The sequence below is a fragment of the Acomys minous genome (genome assembly GCF_964271855.1).
Source record: "Acomys minous genome assembly, chromosome: 3".
Taxonomy (NCBI): domain Eukaryota; kingdom Metazoa; phylum Chordata; class Mammalia; order Rodentia; family Muridae; genus Acomys; species Acomys minous.
Genome location: NC_140485.1, coordinates 137,150,611 through 137,171,287, shown reverse-complemented (window position 1 = coordinate 137,171,287; position 20,677 = coordinate 137,150,611). Strand labels below are relative to the sequence as shown.

Below are 20,677 nucleotides of genomic sequence, written 5' to 3'. Positions count from 1 at the left end.
TTTGACAAAATCCAACACCCATTCATGTTTAAAGGTTTGGAGAGATCGGGGATACAAGGCACATTCCTAAACATAATAAAGGCTATATACAGCAAGCCAATAGCGAACATCAAATTAGGGATATTCAAGGAAATTCCTCTAAAATCGGGGACCAGCCAAAGCTGCCCACTTTCTCCATATCTCTTTAATATAATTCTTGAAGTCCTAGTCATATACAGGGGGAGGAGGTCCCCTTTAGTCACAGTCATAGGGGAGGGGAATAGGGTGAAAGCAGGAGGGAGGGAGGAATGGGAGGATACAAGTGATGGGATAACAATTGAGTTGTAATATGAATTAATTTTAAAAATTAATAAAAAACCACTCTCTTTGGTTTGTAATCAGATGAGTAGAAAACTTATGCCCACACAAAACCCCACACCTTGATATTTATAGCATCCTCATCCATAACTGACAAAACTTGGGAGCAACCAAGATCTCCTTTAGTTGGTGATGGGACATTACAGAACTGAGTATTAAAAAGAAAAGCACTGGGGCTGGAGAGATGGCTCAGAGGTTAAGAGCACTGTCTCCTCTTTCACAGGTCCTGAGTTCAATTCCCAGCAATCACATGGTGGCTCACAACCATCTATAATGAGATCTGGTATTCTCTTCTGATGTGCAGGTGTATATGGAGGCAGAACACTGTATATGTAACAAACAAATAAATACTTTAAAAAAAAAGGCACTGTCAAGGCATTCCTGTCAAAGTTTTTTTTTAAGCCAGTATAGAAAGGCTATATACTTAGCCAGGTGTGGTGGCACACACTTTTAATCCCAGCACTCAGGAGGTAGAGGCAGGTGGATCACTGTGAGTTCAAGGCCGGCCTGGTCTACAAAGCAAGTCTAGGACAGCCACAGAGAGACCCTGTCTCGAAAATCAAAACAAAACAAAAAAACCCAACAACAAAACAAAACAAAACAAAACAAAGGAAAGGCTACATACTATATGCCTGCAGCTCTGACATTCTACAAGGGGCCAGAACAGAGACAGCAAGGATAAGGTTAGGAGGTGCACAGGAGTGAGGTTCAAGGTTTTTTAGGGCAGAGGAACAGCTCCAATACTGCAATGTAGGTCATGTGTCACTATACCTTAGATTGTACAGCAGAGATAGTGAATGCGAAGCCAGGGCCATCAGAGGTAAGGGCGTGTCCATAGAGGCCCATTGGTTGTAGCCATCCTGGTGCAGGATACGAGTGGGGGAGCTCTTGTGTGTGAGCTGTATATGGGAACCCTGCATTTTGTAACATTAATTCTCCCCCAACCCTCTGCTGGCATCTCTCACACTCATACTGAGCCCACCCAGCACAGCCAGCAGTAGCAGTTGTGTTGTGGTACTGTAGTATGTTTGAGTCCATCTCCTACCATCTTGGAACAAAGATTCTGCAGTCTCCTGGTCCCTTTCTTGGTCCGGTCCCAGCCACGCAGACAAAGCGAATTCTTACAGGTTTACCACTGTGAGATTACCAGCATATTCTTACTGAGAAATACATGTATGCTATGAACCAATCAGCTTAGACCAAACATGGGCAGAATCTGGGGAGTACATCCTCCCGTCTGCTTCCATGAAGAATGTATATAAACCGCCCTTTGAGTTCTTCCATTGCCCAGTCTGCTGCAAGGGCCGCTAGAAGACAAACTACTCTCCCCAAGTGTAACACAACAGTGGAGCATGACTCGTATGTGTGTGTCAGTGGTCCCTGGCAGCAGCTTTCACATGATCAACTCTAAGGTTCCCCCCTATATTTACATTTATTGCTGTGCCTGTGCCTAGGTCAGAGGACAACACTCGGAAGTTAGCTCCCTCTTTCCACCATATGCGTCTTGGGGATCAAACTCGGGTCTTCAGGCTTGGCAGCAAGCTCCTCTGGCTGCTCAGCCTCCTCTTGGGCCCTCAAGCCATAAATTCTTAAACTTATTGTTAAAGTAACTTTTATTCTCCTGATTTAATTGTTGACTCTGAGGCTTACTGCCTCTGTCTGATAATGTAGGCCTAGTCCTGGAAGCTTCTAGCTTCCATAAAAATCTAATCTAGGCCTAGAATTTTTTCAGCTTGAGACTTACTGCTGAGTAAGCTCAACCTTTCTAGTTGTTTTTGAACTCTGGCTGGCTGGTTCAGCTCAGCTGTTCTGGCTCAAATGCTTCTCCTAGCTGACTGGCCTTTGAATTGCTCTACTTGGCCTCAAACTAATTCTAGCACTCTGCACTAATCTTCTGTTTCCTCATTCTCTGGCTCATTCTGTCTTCACCTGTGTATAGCTTGTACTGTCTTCAACATCTCTCTGTAAAACTCTCCCAGTAAAAACTGCCTCTGAATTCTACAAACTAAACTGCCACAAACTCAGCTCTACTGCACTGCTGCTTAACTCACCAACTCAACTGAACAGCACTGACTAGATCTCAGAGATCTGTATGCCTCTGTCTCCTGAGTGCTGGGCTTAAAGGCATGCATCACCAAACCTGCATCTAAGTTTTTCTTTACTTGAAATTTCCTGTATACCAGGCTGGCCTTGAACTTAGAGATCTGCTTGCATCTGTCTCCTGGGATTAAGGGTGTGCTTGTATTCTAGCCAGAGTAGCCTTTTTTGTTGATGGATAAAAATTATTCTCTGATTTTTCAATTGTTAGAGAGAGGTAGGTGGGGAGAGAAGGGGGGAGAGAGAGAGAGAGAGAGAGAGAGAGAGAGAGAGAGAGAGAGAGAGAGAGAGAGAGAGAGAAAAGAGGAGGAGGAGGAGGAAGAGGAAGAGAGAACCAAATCTTCACATCACACAGTAAGAACTAGCAATTGCATTTGATGTAGAGTAAGGCCAGCCAAAGAAAAGAGTCCAAGGGTTTTTTTTCAGATCTAAACAGAAATTTAATTTTAAAAAGACAAAAACATCTAATAGTGCATAAAACATTAGGACAAATTACCAACTCAGAATACACTGTGGGCTTTTATTGGTCACTAATCTCTGGGTATAGTTTTCACAGTTTTTCTTCCCAATGCTTCAACACATGACTTCCCTTACACACGCCAGGAAAATTTTTTGTGTGTTTGTTGTTTTTTGTTTTTTGAAGACAAGGTTTCTCTGTGTAGCCCTGGCTGTCCTGGACTTGCTTTGTAGACCAGGCTGGCCTCGAACTCACAGCGATCCACCTGCCTCTGCCTCCCTGAGTGCTGGGATTAAAGACGTGCGCCACTGTACCTGGCTGAGATTTTTTTTTTAAGTATCTCTTCAACAACTTTAAACCTTTGTAGAAATTTCTTGACATATCCTAATTTCAATCACCTTAATGATTTTTTTTTTAATGTGTAGGAAATCTGAGAGACTCTATACTAGGGTCAGGGAGACCATGTGAAATTGTCAGCACTACCCCTGAAATAGTGTGATAAATATGTTTCAAAGCAATGGCAGTATACAGTCACATTAACTAAGGTAAACCAAAAGTGAAAACAGACCCAACACAGAATGGAACTTTCTGGGTGGCAGTTGCTCACTGCCCAAGCTATGCTACCAACTGCCACTGTCTTAAGACGCCCTCAGTTAGTAAGCATTGATTTAAAAACAGGGCCATCCAAACTTTTTTTTTTTTTTTTTTTTTTTACTCTTCTTGAGGCTGAGTCTCACTATGTAGCTCTGGCCATCCTGGAACAATGCAGACAAGGCTGGACTTAAACTCACAGAGATCCTGCTGCCTCTTCGGAGGACTGGATAAAAGGTGTGTGCTGCCGCCACCAGCCATCTTGTGCAGCACTACACCTTTCCTTTTGACTCATTGTCCTCAGTGTGGCCTCTTCACTGTCAAACTTTCAGGAGCATCTGCATCTCTGATGAGCGCACGCTCCTGGCCTGTGTGCCAGTTGATGGCTATGGAGAACGAAGAAGAAACCTACAAGGCTGGTGTTCCTTTTTTGCTGCAAGCCACTTTGAGAGCTGACTGCCCCCCCATTACTGTTCTGACTGGGGGTTACATTTTTCTGCTGTCAAATTGGCCTCTTCTGTGGTAAGAAAAAAAAAGGTAGTATCTACAGGAAGAGGGCATTCTGAGTTAAAAACTAATTTTTTTTCCATTGCTGATTGCACATTCGGGAAGAAACATCATGGCCAATCTTTTAACGTCTCCTGTCAGCCCACCTCAATTTCTCCTCACATGTTTTCTATAAGGTATTTTTGTGGAACGAACACACAGGTTGACCACACAATCTTCAGTGCCACAGAAAGCACGCTCATCATCTACAGGCCAGCTTTAATTTTTTCCTTTATTTTTGCTTGTTGGTCTTTTTGTTTTATTTACTTGCCTGAATGTATGTCTGTCCATCTTGTGCATACAGTGCTCTCAGGGGCCAGAAGAGAACACTGGGTCATTATAGATGGTTGGGAGCCACCATGTGGGTTCTGGGAATCAATCAAACCTGGGTCCTCTAGAAGAGCAGCCAGTGCTCTTAACTGATGAACCATCTCTCCAGGCCCCCACAGTATATTTTATAACTGCAAAATGTGCATATTCTCTACTTATCTCTGTGGGTCAGCTGCTCCTTTTACTCTGATCAGTTTTCAGATGAATGTGGATACATGGAGTTCTGTCCTTGAATGCCAGATTTCAATAATTTGCAAAATATCTTGAATGTGACTGAACATCATTCCTGAAATCCCAGCAGTCTGGTGGGTAACGCAGAATGAGTGGCACGCAGCAGGCAAATGGCCGTGACCATCCCAACCATTAGCATCCATCGCTCATAGGGGGCAGCAAAGGACACTGCTGTAAGGGCCTATGGTGGGAATGAATCCTAAATATGGTTCCAGGCTCATCTTAACCTTGTGACGCTCCTAACTCAGCCTTCTTCAGCTAATGAACTTTTCTGTACACACACACACACACACACACACACACACACACACACACACACACACACATACACGTGGTATCTGCTTCGGATAGATTCTAGACCTCCCAACATTTTAAAAGTATAAAGCAACAACATGACCTGCTGACTCTGAAGAGATGCTCATTCCTCACAGTCACCTTCCTCATGTGGGCATCGCTCTGACCTGGTCAGGAGGGGCAGCAATTTAAAGCTGCACTGAAACCCTTTGTTTACCTGTCACCCTTGTCCAGTTTACAAACACTGTCTCCCATTCGGCAAGGTTACTATCAGGTCACTAAAATGTTTCATCCGAGACCTGTGTACTTTAAGCTTGCTCTCAGGTGAATGGAAAATGTGCTGTTGGATTCAGCATATGGATGCTAAGGGAGAGAAAGCCAGATGCCCAGGATGCTCTCACCCACTGAACTCCAAACGGCTGTTCAATTTATGTGTCTATACCATTTACTTTGTTGTTGGTTTTGCTTGTGTTTTACAGATTTGGGATAAGTGGTAGGTTCATAAAAGATGATATTATTAAAAACAGTTGGGACCACTAAAAGCTGTTCTGGCCCACTTTAAGCCAGATTAAGAAAACAAAAGCAAAAAGAATTGGAGTTGAAAACAGCAACTTGATCAACAGCATGCCTGGACCGCGCATGCCTGTGAGCCGTTTTTGTGGAGCTGCCCTGCACAGCCTGAGGTTCTGCTTCTCCAGGCTCCGCAGAAGGATCTTCTCTGTACCAAGCATATGTGTTTTCTCTTCCTCCTTAAATGCTGCTGCTTAACAGGTGTAAGTCATCTGGACCCAAGTGAACGTGTACCAGAGGGTGGGTGGGAACTATACTGATAACTATGCCACTGGGGACTTGAGCATCTAAGGATTTGGGTACCTCAGGGGGTCCTGGACCTGGTCTCCCACAGATACTCAGGTGACCACTCTCCGTGTGTTAGCTGTGATTATGTCTCAGTCCTGTGAGAGCTGTTGGCAATACTGTTTTGGTTGTGACATGTGCACTATTATACTCAAGTACGGCCCAGCTGGCTCCTGCGTGGCTTGTACATGGCTGTGGTCTTGGGCTTATGGTGTCCTGCTTAAACCAATTTCCGTTCACCCTCTGGATGAAACGTGCCTCGTATTGTCCATGTCCTGCAAAGACACATGTGAAAACTCATACTGGCCCATCACGCCTGATTTTCGTGCGTGTGCTGTAGGATGGCTTCAGGAAGGAAGTGTACTACATGCCCCGTTAGGACGCATCGCCAGGACATGTGCGTTGGGTCTGTTGCCTCTCAGTTTTCACACATTTACAATACTTCTCTTCTTTCCCCTCATGGTCTGGCGGGAGCCACCTCTCAGCCACTGAGGCACTGACCTGTGCTGGGTCTGGGTGTGTCCTCTCAGGGTTCCTGGACCCCAAGTCTAAGGGCTCAGAGCTCTTGGACAGCCAGTTATTACTCAACAGCTTAGGGTGCTGGAGAAGGTTCCAGAAAGGATCTGGATAATCCCCGGGAAAAGAGGCCACCTCAGGCTCTGTCACTGTAGGGCCATTAGTTCCGTGACTTACGGCAGAGGAAGGGCCAAGAAGGCCCACCTGGGGACAGAGTGGGTGGGTGTCGGGCTGCAGTGGGGACGGAGAGCTGCTGGGACATGTGAGGTCCTGGAGAAGTTGGCTGTTGCTCTTCAAGACCTCCAGGTGGAAGGTTGCTGGTGCAGACTTCTTCCTCCTCGGGGGCACCTTGGGAGCCAGAGACGGGGCCTCTGGAGGAGGTGCTAACTCCACAGCGGCTGTCATGGGAGGAGCTTCATCCAGTGCTGGCTTGTCACTGCTCGGCTTCCTCTCGACACCTTTCCCAGGCTGAAATGTTCTTGGTTTGGGAATAGGTGGGACGTGAGGGGCTGCTGTTGCAGGAGGGGTCTCAAGGCTCATTTCCTGGGAAGCGATTGTAAAATGGACAGGCTGCTGCTCACACTGGTCTTCTGGTAATGTGGTCTGGGGGAAAGGCAAGGCACAGTGTAAATGAGAAGCCAGCACATAAGAAGTGGGTGCCCAGACAACACTCAGTAGGGTCTAGAGATGGATGAGGTGGAGGTAGCCAGTTTGAGATCAGAGACTGGCCAGGAGCCAGCGGAGTGAGCAGGTGTGAGCAAGTGCAGGAGGGGCGCACAGCCTAGCATGGGCAAAGAATGACAGAGGAGTTTAAAAACCAGAGCCAGTTGGGTAACTTATGACGAAGTTGTCTTGATTGCCTGATGAAATCTTCCCTCAACTCAGCGAGAACCCTTCTGAAACATTTGTTATGAGGTGCTGCAGCCCTAGCTGCTGACCGTTGTTCAGCATGCACCGCCCCATGCTGGGGAGGGGACACGCTGCAGCCGGAAGGGCTAATGGCTCTACGTTCTCCTTGAACCTTTGGTATTTCAACACAGAAGGAAGGAGAACTTCACACAGGGGCTCCACATTGTTTTAGCTCTGCTTTTAAACTGCATGGTGTAAAGTGAAGCTTTGGTACAGATGGGGCCGGGCAGTTGAGCACAGGGCGACCAGGCCCAGTGTTTCCTTTGGTTCTTCTTAAAAGGAAAACAAACTGAAAGCACAACCCTTCTCCACCAGCCTTGTACCAAAATTCCTGTGCAGGCCCTGAAGAGAGCCCAACTCGCTTCCTGAGAAGACAGAGCCAGTGCACACGCGAGAAAGAGGGGGAAACTGCATTTTGCCACAAAGCAAGGAAACTGGATGGGCAGCAATAGGCCAGTGCAGGACAGAGGCACAAGCCGGAAGACAGACAGCAAACGCCATACACGGGCACACGCCAGAGAGACCTCTCACGCTGGGCAGGCTGGAAAAGCAATAGTCAGTCTATGGCGCCCAGGCAGGGATTACCAAGTGGCCCGGTAACTGAGATCAAACGGAAGATCCAGAAGTATCTAGAGGTGTCAGTCTCTGGGCAGCTACTGTCCTTACAAACTCATGTCTTTGCAGCAGTAAGCAAGGCTGAGAAGCTTGTGAGCGAGAGCAGAAAACAATCTGCAAGAAAAGTGGTGAGAGAAGCTGTCAGGCCTGCAGGAGCCCATGGCCAGGTGAGCAGGGTAAAACTGCTGATCTAGGAACTCCTTAGAGGGTGTGTGTGTGTGTGTGTGAGAGAGAGAGAGAGAGAGAGGAGAGAGAGAGGGGGGGAGAGAGGGAGGGAGGGAGGGAGGGAAGGAGGGAGGAAGAGAGACAGACAGAAACAGAGACACAAAGACAGAGAGAGAGAGGAAGGGAGGGAGGAAGATAGGAAGAGGGGGAAGAAGGGGGAGAGAGGGAGGGGGAGGGAAAGAGAGTTGTCAGTCATATGCTTGTGGTGTGTGAGCCTGTGTGTGCGGGGTGTGTGCACCTGTACAGGGAGGCCTGGAGGAGCTGGGGCATCTCACTGTATCGCTCACCTCATTCCTCTGTGACAGAGTCTCTCACCATTCAGCCCCAGCCATCCTCCCATCTCTGCCCTCTACATCTCTGGCTTACAGGTGCACATGTGGGTGGCTATGGCATGCTTTTTTTTTTTTAACCTGAGCAGTGGGCTCTAGACTCAGGTGCTCGTGCTTGTATAGCAAGCACTCTTAGCGACCGCGTGTTTCCCCAGCCCCGGTTAGTGCTTGCAGGTGAGACCACATGCACAGAGGACACACAAACAGCAGCCCTGCCTGGACCACTCAGCAAGAAGCATCCGCTGCAGCTCCCTGTGGAGACTGGGGACACTCAGGGAGCAGTCTCTGTTAAGCCGCTCATGACTGTCACAATGAGAATCTGCAAGGGACAGCGAGCTCCTTGTACGGCTCAGCTGAGGCCAAGCTACAGCAGGAAGGTGAGAGGAACACAGTTGCGGAAAGAGTCACTTCCCCACCAGACATGGCTGAGTCTGGGAGGCAGGTGCCGGTAGAGAAACCAGACCCAACTTCATTTCTGTCTCTGACATAATTTTAAGTCACAAGGCCTTGAGTAACCCTGGAATGGCTGGTTCACAGGCCTTGGCTTCTTACCTTTCCTGTCCTCCTCAAAGTTGGCTTCTTCATAGCAGGAACCCTAGGAGCAGGCCGGCGGGGCAGGGCTGGGGGCCCCAGGGAGGCCTCTGGCTTGCCTCCCACAGACATAGGCTCTGGCCTGGAAGACCCTTGGTCTCTCAGGGGTGTGGCACCTGGGGCTGCTTCTGGGATACCTGAAACAGAATAGCTCAGCTCAAGTGCAAGGTCGTGGAATTCCCTGCACATCTTGTCATGTGGAGAGTCTACCACCCAAAGCCAAGGTGTTTCCTTAGAGTTATATGAAGCCCTTTAGGGACAGTCAGGACCAGACAGCTCGGTCTGGCCCCAGTGGTCCATACACACCTCCTTCACAGGGGTGGGGCCTGGGGAAAGATCTGTGAGAGCCTGATACCATATGGGATGTGTTGTAAGCGTCTCAAGGAAGAGGATCCAGAAAGCATCGGGGTCTCAACACGAGCACGAACAAGACAGCATTGCATAGAGAGGGTGAGGAGACTTCAAACCTCATGCATCTCCAGAGCTGTCTGCTCTTTAAACATGTTTCACTGCATTATAATTCACCGGCCTTAAACTTTGCCCATTTTGATGGTTTTTTAATGCATCACCATGATTTAACACTAGACCGTGTTTTCTATTCCTTCTTCCTCCCCACAGCTCCCTGTCCCTATGGATTTGCCTACCGTGGACATCACATATGTGTGGGATAACACACTATGTGGTCCTGTGTCTCACTTCTCTCTGTAATTTGTACCACTACATCCCTGTGGCCAACTAATACTCCGTTGTATGAATGTATTATATTTTTACTCATTTATAAGCTAATAAAAACCAAAACCACCTGTGCTGTGTAGCCCTTTGACAATGTTTCTCAGGTTTCTAAACATGCTCTCTGCCCTCCTTTGGTGTGTGGAGAATTCCAAATCCGATAAATACCCTGGACAATGCAACCGGGCGATTATAATATCCCATTTGTCTTTTAAGAGGGCATACACTCTCCTCTCCAAAAGTGATACTGGATCGTAGCCCAAACCAAAACAGCAGATGTTCGTAGCAGTGATGTGAAACAATGGGGGAAACTCCAAGCAGGACACTAAGTGAGGTGACAGCAACAGAAAACTAACAGTAAGGTGGCGGGGAGGCACAGGATTTATTTACATTTGCCCATGCTTTTACAAGGAGGGCTTTGTGTCTGCAATAAGGGCACACTCAACTGTCCTGTCACCCAGCTTGCAGGATGAATCCGTACCTACGACTCTAATCTCTGTGTGAATATGGAGGAGCCCAGAGGGGCCATGCGGCACTTGCTGCGGTCAGAAGACAGCTCATGGTAATGAATTCTCCCTCTACCATGTGAGCCCCGGGATTGAACTCACGTCCTCAGTTCACTGGCCCAACGTTAACCTTTTCAAAAGTTTTGTTTATCTCTAAAATAATCATGGGATTACTTTATATATCCTTCATGAATTTTGAGTATGTACTTTTAAGTGGAAAATATATCAAAATAAGTAGATAAAATATTAAAGGCTGCTTCCATTTGTCATTGCATCAAAAAGAGGAAAGGAAAAGAAAAGGAGAAAGAAAGGAAGAGAGAGAAAGAGGAGTTTGCCGCTCTTCTCTGGGCCTCTGTCATGTCAGTGAGGGTATAAAGAGGCACTCCCTCCCTTTTGGCTGGAAGGTGGTTCCCAAGAGCCCGCCTACCTCCACCAGCTTCCAGCAGACACCTGATGGCTGCTTCTGCCTCCTGAGCGTTGGTGGTTTTGATCTGTTTGACGTTGTAAGGTTTACTTATTCCAGTTCTTGCCTTGGGCTTGAGCACAGAATCAGGAAGAGACATGGGTTAACGCAGGTAGGAAATGAGCCTCTGAGGTGCACAGTGTGCACAGTCATCTGCATTGTCTGTACAGGTGGTGTGTGGTCTGCATGTGAACGCGAGCTATGCAGAATCCGTCGGATGAGTGTGAACCACACCACACTTCCCGATGCCCTTCACCCACCAAGAACAGAAGCGCAGTAACAGTCAGAGCTGAAGCCCTGATGATGGCAGGGTTTTTATAATGTGTGCACCATCTTTTGTTTTTATTTCCATAGGCAGGTAGAGATGGAGAGCGCAGCTTCAGGCCATGCTTTCCGCGGTCTGTGCGTGAACACTCCTCCCGGATACATGTCTCCCAGCAAAAAATTTCTACCTCTTTACTCAGCTCCCAGGTCATCTGAGACCCACTTTTACTATTGTACTAGATTCTGGAATCTAGCTAGCTCCTCAGCCTGCCTGGCCCAGCTTGCCAGCCTGTGTAGCTTCCTGAGCACAACAGCACTGGCGACACTTCCTCGCCACTGGCCTTCTTCTGTAGCCCAGGACTCCTCCAGGGTCAGTCACCCTGCCCCTTCCCTTGCAATTTTTCAGAACCTTGCTCTGGCAGAATTCAGGCCTGGTGCATCTCTAGCCTTACACCAAAACAGCCAAACTTATCTGGATTTCTCCTTTCCCCCTTACCACTCAGTGCTCTATAGACCTAGGCAAAGGCGAGAACTGCAAGAGAGTGAGGGAGTCTGCTTAGCGGGTAGTTTGCCTTGCGGGGCACTGGGGGTTGCTTGTTAAAGGGCTGTCACCTCCAGTGCTTTGCACAACCACTTAGCTTCTGTAAAGAAGTTGTCACTAGGCATTAGGGGTTTGGGGAGTGAGTGAGGTGGTGGGCAGGGAGAGGGTTAAGGAGACAGAGTTACAGATCCCTTGAAACGGCAGGAGCCACATGACCTTGAGGTTGGGTACTCACTGCTCCCGCAAGTCTGAAATGCTGACCACTTGGGAGGCAGACAGAGGACTCACCGGCTGCTGAGGCGCTCCTGGAAGCAGTCTTGCAGTCTGCAAGATTGAGTAGTGCCCATGAGTGCCCGAGGAGATGGACACATCCGAGGCCGACTTCTTCACCATCAAACCAGCTGTGGAAAAGGACAGGGCAGAGTGAGGGCTTCAGGGACGTGGCAACACGCCAGCAAGCTCCAAGTTGGGAGGAGGCAGCCGAAAAGGCAGACGCAGCCAAGGTGAGGTGTGCAGACTCGCAAGCCATACAGCGTGGGCCCCATAAGACTCTGGGGGACTTCTCTTTAGGGCTGTGGCGGTGGGTTAGCAACAGAGAGAGCTCATGTAGCAGGGACGGCTCGGGTTCCATCCCCAGAGCCACACAAAACAAAGCAGTTTTCCTATGGCTCTCTGATCTGGAAATGCCAATTAAGTCTACCACGCAGGGGGCTTCTAATCTTATATAAAAACCAATGGGTTTTCTAGTGGCTTAAAACATATTATCCAGAGTGCTGGGATTACAGGCATGCACCACCATGGTAGGCAGAGGCAGGCAGATCTCAGTGAGTTCTAGGCCAGCCTGGTCTACAAAGAGAGTTTCAGGACAGCCAGGGCTATTATACAGAGAAACCCTGTTTCAAAAAAATAACAAAAAACATATTATTATTATTATTATTATTATTATTATTATTATTATTATTAGGAACAACTGTTTTAAATGTTTGAAAATGTATGTGTGTGTATGTAGGTATATGCACAAATTATTTATATGTGTGTGTGTGTGTGTGCGCGCACACACACATATGCCACAGCACATATGTAAAGACAGAGGAGAGCCTGGGTCCTTGTCTTCCAACTCCTTTGAGCCAGGGTCTCCCAATGTTTGGTGTGCACAGTCTAGGGGAGCTGGTTTTCAGGTTCTTGGGCTCTCATCTCCTTTCCCAGCATGCACTAAGAGACTGGGATTAAAGACAGCATGCCCAACACACTGGCTTTTACATCGATCCTGGATTCTGAGGCTCTGATGTGAACAGATTCCACCGCAGGGAGGGCTATCAGGCATGTATGGCCCATGTTCTTAACCACCGGGCCATCTCCCCAGCCTTAGAACCTTCTTTTAAAAGATTTATCCATTATATATACTGTGGTCTGTCTGTCTGTATGCCTGCAGGCTGGAAGAGGGCATCAGATCTCATAACAGATGGTTGTGAGCCCCCAGGTGGTTACTGGGACTTGAACTTAGGACCTTTGAAATAGCAACCAGTACTGTTATACTGTTAACCTCTGATCCATCTCTCTAGCCCCCTAGAATATTTTTTAAATGTTTGAGAGAAGATACAAGTCCTAGAATCTCCAACTCAGAGAAATAAATTATGTTACATTTTGCTTTTAGGCATTAATGAGTTATGTCTTAGAATATTTAATGACACAGTCAGTGAAATAAAAATAAATGACCAAGCAAAAGGAATAAGTTCGTTGAAACTTTCTTTTTGGAAGAATTAGGGATTGAATCTAGTGTTTTATGCAAGTTAGGCTAGCACACAGCCCCAGCCCTTAAATTTTTTTCTTTTAAATATATATATGTATATAAAATGGAAGTTAAATTGAATAATTGGAAGAAAAATTGAAACTGTTACTTTTAGATAGCCAAGTAAATTTAAATTTTTTATTCTTCTCTATAACTATTTTTATAAAAGCTCTTAAAATAATATGATTGTAAGTTTATTTATATAACTTTAAAATTTAAAATTTGAGGTACATTCTCACTATGTAGCCTAGGGTTCATCCTCCTGCCTCCATTTCCCACAACAAAACAACTTATAAACTTGGTATTTTTAGTATCCTTTCTATTTCCTGAATATAAGATCAGAAAAGCAAAGATCAGTTTGACACTGATTTCTGCTCTGGGTGAACCCAATTTTGGAAGGAACAACTTAGAAAAGTCTGTGTTTGTCACAGTTTGGCAGGGAGGGAAGCAAACTGTAATGGCATAAAACAGAAACAAATCAAGAGCAAGCCACAAAGTTATGCTGAGGTTAAGGCACATGTGATGGGAGAAGCATTATCAGAGGGGCTGGAGGGAAACGGCCATCCTAAGAGACCCTGAGCAGGGCAGGCCTCATCTCCAGAGAGCAAAACCCAAGAACGGGAGGTGGATGGTGGCCTGGGCTCGGGGTGTGCATGCTAGGTCTCTGGGTGGACAGGATTCCTAAAGAGCAGGTCTAGGCATCTGTCAAAGAAACAAGCACCCAACTGAAAGGCGAGAAAAATTCCCTTATAGGGTTACAGCCATTTTCACACTGTCAATTTCAAAGGTAAGGTGTCTGGAGCAAAAGCCAAGGTCCTGGATGAACAGTTTTAGAAAGGCATTGTTTCTCATGCTATGAGAAACCAATGACCTCCAGCACAGCACACGTCCTAGCGTTAGGTGACAAGGGGTCCCACATGGAGGGCGCATCAGAAGGGACCCAGCGGTTTAGAGTCGTGTTTTTCAGTAGTGGGAGGTGTGCGGTTATTCCCAGCAGGCATTGCAGCAAGCTCAGAGTAAGCAAAGTCTTACTTGGAGGGGGGGGTCTCTGTGGTGGGTGAGGTGGCCGAGGCCTATTGGGGACGGACAGGGACCTGCTCGGAGAACGGTGGCGAAAGTCCCCAACAACTTCCAGCTCCTGCTTTAACTTCACCAGGTCAGCGTCGTCTGGAGGACACGGCAGCTATGAGAAAGATGGTCTCTTCCAAACGGTCAGAGACGTCCTTGTGCAGAGCACACCATAGTAGGCAGAAGTGCTATGGACACCCAGGGGGTCTGATTTCAAACTGAGGGCACATCCAGTGCCTGCCTGGAACACCCAGGGAGCTGTGGGCCTGGCTTACCACACTTGAGAAACCCTGGCATGTTTTAACGCACAGACCCGTCTCCTTCCAAAATGACCAGCCACACATGTACACAAGCTAGAATCAGAGGGAGACTGGGCGTGGTGATGCACGCTTTTAATCCCAGCACCCGGGTGGCAGAGGCAGGTGGATCACTGTGAGTTTGAGGCTAGCCTGGTTTACAAAGCGAGTCCAGAACAGCCAAGGCTATACAGAGAAACCCTGTCTTGAAAAAACAAAACAAAACAACAACAAAACCAGAGGGAGGAGAGCTCACTTCCTCACCCTAAAATGTGGCTAATGACTTAGAAGCTGAGACTAGCCCTCTTCTTTGCTACCCTGGCACCAGTGGCAAGCCCTTAGAAGCTTCGGCTAGCCACATGCTGAGTGCCTGATATCATGATGGGTACATTCCTCTGAGAAGACCAAGAGGGGCCGAAGCCGTAGGAGAGGGAGAGACTACCAGAGGAGTGTAAGCATCACCGATGCTGACTCGGTGTCATACACACTGCCCCACACACCTTACCAAATCCAAATCTCTACGGCAGACTTAGCAACTCAGATGTTAAAACCAGCCAGTGCTTCTAGAGTGGCAAGGCACTGATCGGTTTGGGTGCTGTTATTTAATCAAGGGGACATGTGGGGTAGGTGAGTCTGTCTGTGTACATCTCTTGACAAAGAAACAGCTTAATTCCCTGTCACCCATGCTCTGTGTTCTCAAGGGGCCTGCGCTGTTGGCTACAGTGTCCCCCGAGCTGGGGACACAGTGGAAGGCAGCTAGGGAATTTTGGATGTACCAGAGTCAACTTAATCTAAATTAACCTAAGATTCTGCCGCTTAATCCAGGATATAAATTCATTCCATACGATCTTTTTTTTTTGTGCACCTGGGTGTAGATACGGAATGTGTCTCTTCAGGGGTTCAACCAGGAAAAGTGTTGGGGGTAAAATCACAAATGTGAAACCAGTTTCTAGAAAAAAAAAAAAAACCCAGAGGAACTGTGTGGGGTGGAAGAAGCCCTCCCGAGGACCAAGCTCTGTATTGTATGCTGCTGAGCCTCTCCTGGGGCCTGCGCGCTCGACTGCTGCCCTTCAAGAGGAGGAGGACACTGGTCCAGGCCTGCCCCAGGAGAGTGGAGGAGGAGCTACCTTTGTATGTTGGATGTTGCTTCTTTTTAGCTAGTGCAGGAGATTTGCTGGCAGGCCCTGAGGAGCTCGCGGTGTCACAAGAGTCGTCTCCACAAAGTTCACTGTCTGAGGCCACAGGCTGGCCAAACTCGTCCGCTAAGTAGTCTTCATCATCTTCCAGGACGTCCCCTTGAAGGAAAAACAAGTCACACTTTGGGGGGGAGAGTAATTAGGGCACAGCGGTCCAGCCTTCGACCAGTGGGACTGTCTTGCTGGCTGTCAACCTGATGGGCTGGAGGGATGCTACAAGACGGTGTGTGTGTGTGTGTGTGTGTGTGTGTGTGTGTGTGTGTGTGTGTGTGTGTGTGTGTGTGTGTGTGTGTGTGTCCAGAGAAGTCTGACCAGGGGAGGAAGGGCTCGTGCTGATGTGGGACGGCATCCCTTGGCATGGAGGCCTGCTCGGAATAAAGGAAGACACTGGCAGTTTCTCTCTGACTCTCATACCCTGTCACATCTTTCATGCCAGGATGCCGTTGCTTTGCCACAGACCCAGATTCAGTGGAGCCAAAGCTTATTGTCCTAGCTAGATTTACGCCAACTGGACACAAGCTGGAGTCATAGGGGAAGAGGGACCTCAACTGAGAAAATGCTTCCCTAACACTGCCTGGAGACAAGTCTGTGGGGGGCATTTTCTTGATTGACGATTAATGTGGGAGGGCCCATCCAAGGCGCCCACGGTCCTAGATGTTATAGGAAAGCAGGTTGAGCTGGGCATGGTGGCACACAACTTTAATCCCAGTATTCTGGAGGCAGAGGCAGGCAGATCGCTGTGAGTTCGAGGCCAGCCTGGTCTACAAAGCGAGTCTAGGACAGCCAAAGCTACAGAGAGAAACCCTGTCTCAAAAAACCAAAAAACAAAAATGAACAACAAAAACCAAAAGAAAAAAAAAAAAGCAGGTTGAGCAAGCCAGTAAGCGGCTCTCCTTCACGGCCCCTGCTTCAGTTCCTGCCCTGATTTTCTTTGATGACGGATGATGATGTGGAAATATAAGCTGAAATCAACCTTTTCCTCCTTCCAAGATGCTTTTGGTCACGGTGCTTTACACAGCAACAAGAATAGTAACTAAAATAGCTATAGAGCCTATGAACCGTGAGCCAAAATGAAGAACTCCTCCTTTATAAATGGTCTGTGTCAGGAATCTGAACATGGTGAAGCCAATGTAACTAACTCAGTATCCTGTGAGAATCTGCTGACAGGCACAGGAGCCAGGTCCCCACCTCAATTCATACCCACTGCCTATAGCCTCAACGCCACCGTTAATGCAGGTGAGATGTCCCTTTCCAGTTCCCTGAGCCATCCCCGTACGTGGACATTAACACATGGATGCGATCCACAGCTATCACACTGTCCTCAGAAACCGTTGCGACATGGGTTTTAGGCAAGGCCTGCCCGTTGCTAGCCCGTCCTTCCCGGCAGGCCACTAGCACTCTTTGCCTGTCCTTCCCGGCAGGCCACTCACCTTCTGATTCATAATCCAGACTTGTGAAGTCGAAGTTCTCCTCCAACAAGCAGGAGTTGGCGGTGGGAGACACGGGGGCCATGCTGTCCCGCTTTCGAATAAGCTCCTCTCTCAAGCCTTCCAGCCAATCTTTGGTCTTTGGTCGAATCTTCACGGCTCTGCCTTTTACCTGGGAGGCCAGCCAGCAAGTGAGACCAAGGAGTAGTCACCACAGTGGCCTCTACTCACAAGTGCTGTTCTCTTCAACTGCTGCAATCCTCACAATTTGGTAAGGAAACCCCGAAAGTCCAGACCCTGGGTGAGCTCAGCCTGGCTCACACGTGCATTGGAAGAGACGCTGGATTAACACCTCTGTGCAAACTTAAACCAAGATCTTATCAAAATGGATCTAAGTGTGAGCGGCACGTCTCGAAACAGACTTTCTTGGGGGAAAGGTGGGGAGTCCTCTCCGTGCGGGTGTGAGCAAAGAACTTAGAACCACACTTCTAGCCTCTGTGCGTGGGACAAGGCCAGCTTCCAAGACACAAGGGCCGGAGGGAGAACCCCAGCCGCCTAAGCATTGAGGTTCCCGCATAGGTAGGACGCCGGCCAGGGTAGTCATGGCCATGCAACTATGGGGACAGGTCAGCTCCACGGCGCAGGGTGACTAAGTACCACTTACCTTCATGCCGTCCACACCCAGCACACTGAGAGCCGAGTGGCTCTCTGCAAAGGTCACCAGCATCTGCCCTTGGTTGATCCTGTGATACAGGAGATCAGCCAGTCAATCCTAGGAACTTAACGCAGCCCTCTTGGATCCCACTGTCACCTCCAGAACACACATCCGAGGGGCGGGGTGGGGGGGTGGGGTTACCTGACCAGAATAATCGTCCCATAATTCCCCAAAGTCTGCATAAGTTCTGTGCGCAGGTCCTCGGGAAATTCATTTTTCTCTTCTAGAGTTGGAGACTGAAGGTTTACGACAACAGTGGCATCCAGAGGGCCTTGGACAGAGGACACCTCCTGGAAAACCCTCTCCCGGGCTCCCACGTCGACCTCCTGCACCTCCACCTCCACGATGGCCAGCACAGGTCTACGTCAGACACGAGGAGGAAACGGTGGAGAACCGCTGACCTAGGCAGGTGTCACAGCCTAGCCTCCCACCTGCCTCTGCCTGCCCACGAACCGCAGGCTGCCAGCCCTTGGCACCACATGGTGCCAGAGCATAGGCTCTGCACACGGCGACACGGCAAGCCATATTAACACCGGCATCTTTTGTTTCTAGGGCTCATTTCTAGGATTGGGTTCTAAGGACACAGCAGGAGTTAGGATAAAGATTCCATACAAGGCTGTTTCTCCTCAACGCTGCTGATGGGGAGGGGATTTTTAAAAAAATAATCTAAAGTTCTGACCCAGGTTTACCACTCTCCTCTTCCTTTCTCCCTTCAAATAACTCACACAGTTCTTGTCACAACTGCAGGAGAATTAAACCTTCCTCCCTTGTACCTTCTTGTGCTGCCACCTTCTTCCATTTCTTGCAAGGTGTTTAACAAGCTAATAAATCCCCTCAGAGGCTGCCATCAGACTGCCCTCTCCCTGCCGTAATAAATCCCCTCAGAGGCTGCCATCAGACTGCCTTCTCTCGGCTGTAATAAATCCCCTCTGGAGCTGCCATCAGACTGCCCTCTCCCTGCTGTGATAAATCCCCTCAGGAACTGCCATCAGACTGACTTCTCCCTGCTGTAATAAATCCCCTCAGGAACTGGCATCAGACTGCCCTCTCCCTGCTGTAATAAATCCCCTCAGAGGATGCCATCAGACTACCCTCTCCTAGCCGTAATAAATCCCCTCAGAGGCTGCCATCAGACTGCCCTCTCCCTGCTGTAATAAATCCCCTCAGAGGCTGCCATCAGACTGCCCTCTCCCTGCTGTAATAAATCCCCTCAGAGGCTGCCATCAGACTGCCCTCTCCCTGCTGTAATAAATCCCCTCAGAGGCTGCCATCAGACTGCCCTCTCCCTGCTGTCTACTGTCTCCTTCCATTCCTAGCACGTCCTGGCCAAGGCTAACTGACAGCTCAGCTCCAGTGTCTAACAGCCTGAACCCAGAACATAAAATGGCAGTGTTATATAGTTTAGGGCAGCAGCACCAACATAAATACTAGGTGAAAATCATCATTTATAGGTGAGTGGGTCAGCCCCATGGCTCTATGTAGAGTTGGGCAATGGCTGCAGATGACTGAGCCTGTAAATGTCACAGGACCATGGCTTAAAAACTACCAAGAAAGCCACGCTGTGCAGCAGGGCACCTGGGGACATATCAAAGATGTAACATTGCACAGGCTGTGCCTTTGATATTTTCATGAATAATGTCATTTATGATACAGAACAATGACAAAATGTTAATAATTATTATTTCCCAGTGATGGGTACACAGACTCCCCTCATATGTCTATCTCTCCTTTCCTCCTTCCCTCCCTCCCTCCCTCCCTCCCACCTCACACTCTCTCTCTCTCTCTCACTTACTTACTAAGACACTCAACCCTCCCCCACCACCACCCTGCCCTCTCTCTCATCCTTTCAGTCCTTACAGGGACAGCATGCCAGCATCCCGTGGGGGAAGTGGAGCCAACGCTTTCCCCAGCAAGGACCATACCTGTGATCAGATGCCTGCAGCTCTGCACGGCCGTAGTACTTGAGAGTTCCTGGAGACCAGGTGTGTCTGATTCTGGCATCACCATCTAGGTCGCTGTCGAGAAGGTTGAGTTCTCTAGCTGCTCACCGGGTTCCATCCCAGAGGCCGACAGCCAGCAGGAGACACAAAGCCTCATCAGTGGGAATCACTGTGATGCTGACTGCCCCTAACCACCCTGCTCCAGGCTCCCTTGCTTCCCCCTTGAGCTTGAAGTTTGGCTTGGGCTGCTTTGGGGCTGGGGTAAAAAAGCTTTTCACGTTCAGATTGCTAAGAACAGGTGCAACCATGGCACCCCATCCCCACCCCCACACAAGTCTCCAAGCTATGGACCAGGATGCAACAGTTTGTCACCTCTGAGCCCTGCTCTTTTTGCACAATGAGAGGCTCTGAGCTTCAAAAGCCTCTCAGTGCCCCAGGACCATGCAGATGCTCTCAGAGTAATCTGAAAGAAAATACACCCCTTCTAGCTTTAGCTCTGGTTCCTGGCTTTGGAATCTCTGCAGACCTCTCTTGAAATGTGGGAAGGCTGTTTGCCTTCTAGATCACACAGGGCGCTCTAGCTTTAATGACCTTCACTTCACTTCTAGGCATCATTGACTTCAAATCAGACTTCACAACTCACTGATTAAAAAAAAAAATTAGTCTGGCTCATGTTCCATTTGGAAGTGAGGCTTTAAGAGGTAAGAAATTGGTTGGACAAAGTGAGTCCTGAGAGGTGTGAGGAGAGGTAAGAGACACCCCCATGATCTCACTCCTCTTTCCTCGGATGATAAGGAACA

The 20,677-nt window shown here is 48.4% G+C and overlaps 1 protein-coding gene and 1 long non-coding RNA gene across 7 annotated transcripts in view; one reads left to right on the top strand and one right to left on the bottom strand.

Moving 5' to 3' along the window:
• Window positions 1–2,869: 2,869 nt before the first annotated feature.
• SYNJ2 (synaptojanin 2) overlaps window positions 2,870–20,677 on the bottom strand; it is a 102,678-nt gene continuing 84,870 nt past the window's right edge. Inside the window, exons 18-28 of one of the 5 annotated variants that reach the window (XM_084777534.1) lie at window positions 19,860–19,977; window positions 18,079–18,297; window positions 17,887–17,965; window positions 17,226–17,394; window positions 15,727–15,894; window positions 14,268–14,402; window positions 11,735–11,847; window positions 10,606–10,714; window positions 8,905–9,080; window positions 7,769–7,912; window positions 6,753–6,877 (exon numbers count right to left, since the gene is read on the bottom strand). In XM_084777534.1, the coding sequence (XP_084633660.1) occupies window positions 7,790–7,912; window positions 8,905–9,080; window positions 10,606–10,714; window positions 11,735–11,847; window positions 14,268–14,402; window positions 15,727–15,894; window positions 17,226–17,394; window positions 17,887–17,965; window positions 18,079–18,297; window positions 19,860–19,977 (1,409 nt within the window). In that variant the 3' untranslated portion in view covers window positions 6,753–6,877; window positions 7,769–7,789. The other 4 variants (XM_084777531.1, XM_084777533.1, XM_084777532.1 and 1 more) reach the window with 4 other exon arrangements.
• Window positions 7,837–10,584, top strand: LOC311595139. 2 transcript variants are annotated; one of them, XR_014778322.1, is made up of 4 exons: window positions 7,837–7,965; window positions 8,508–8,729; window positions 9,261–9,393; window positions 9,562–10,584. It is a non-coding gene; the product is annotated as an uncharacterized lncRNA (long non-coding RNA). The 2 variants fall into 2 exon arrangements; XR_014778323.1 differs by having other exon boundaries at window positions 9,261–10,584.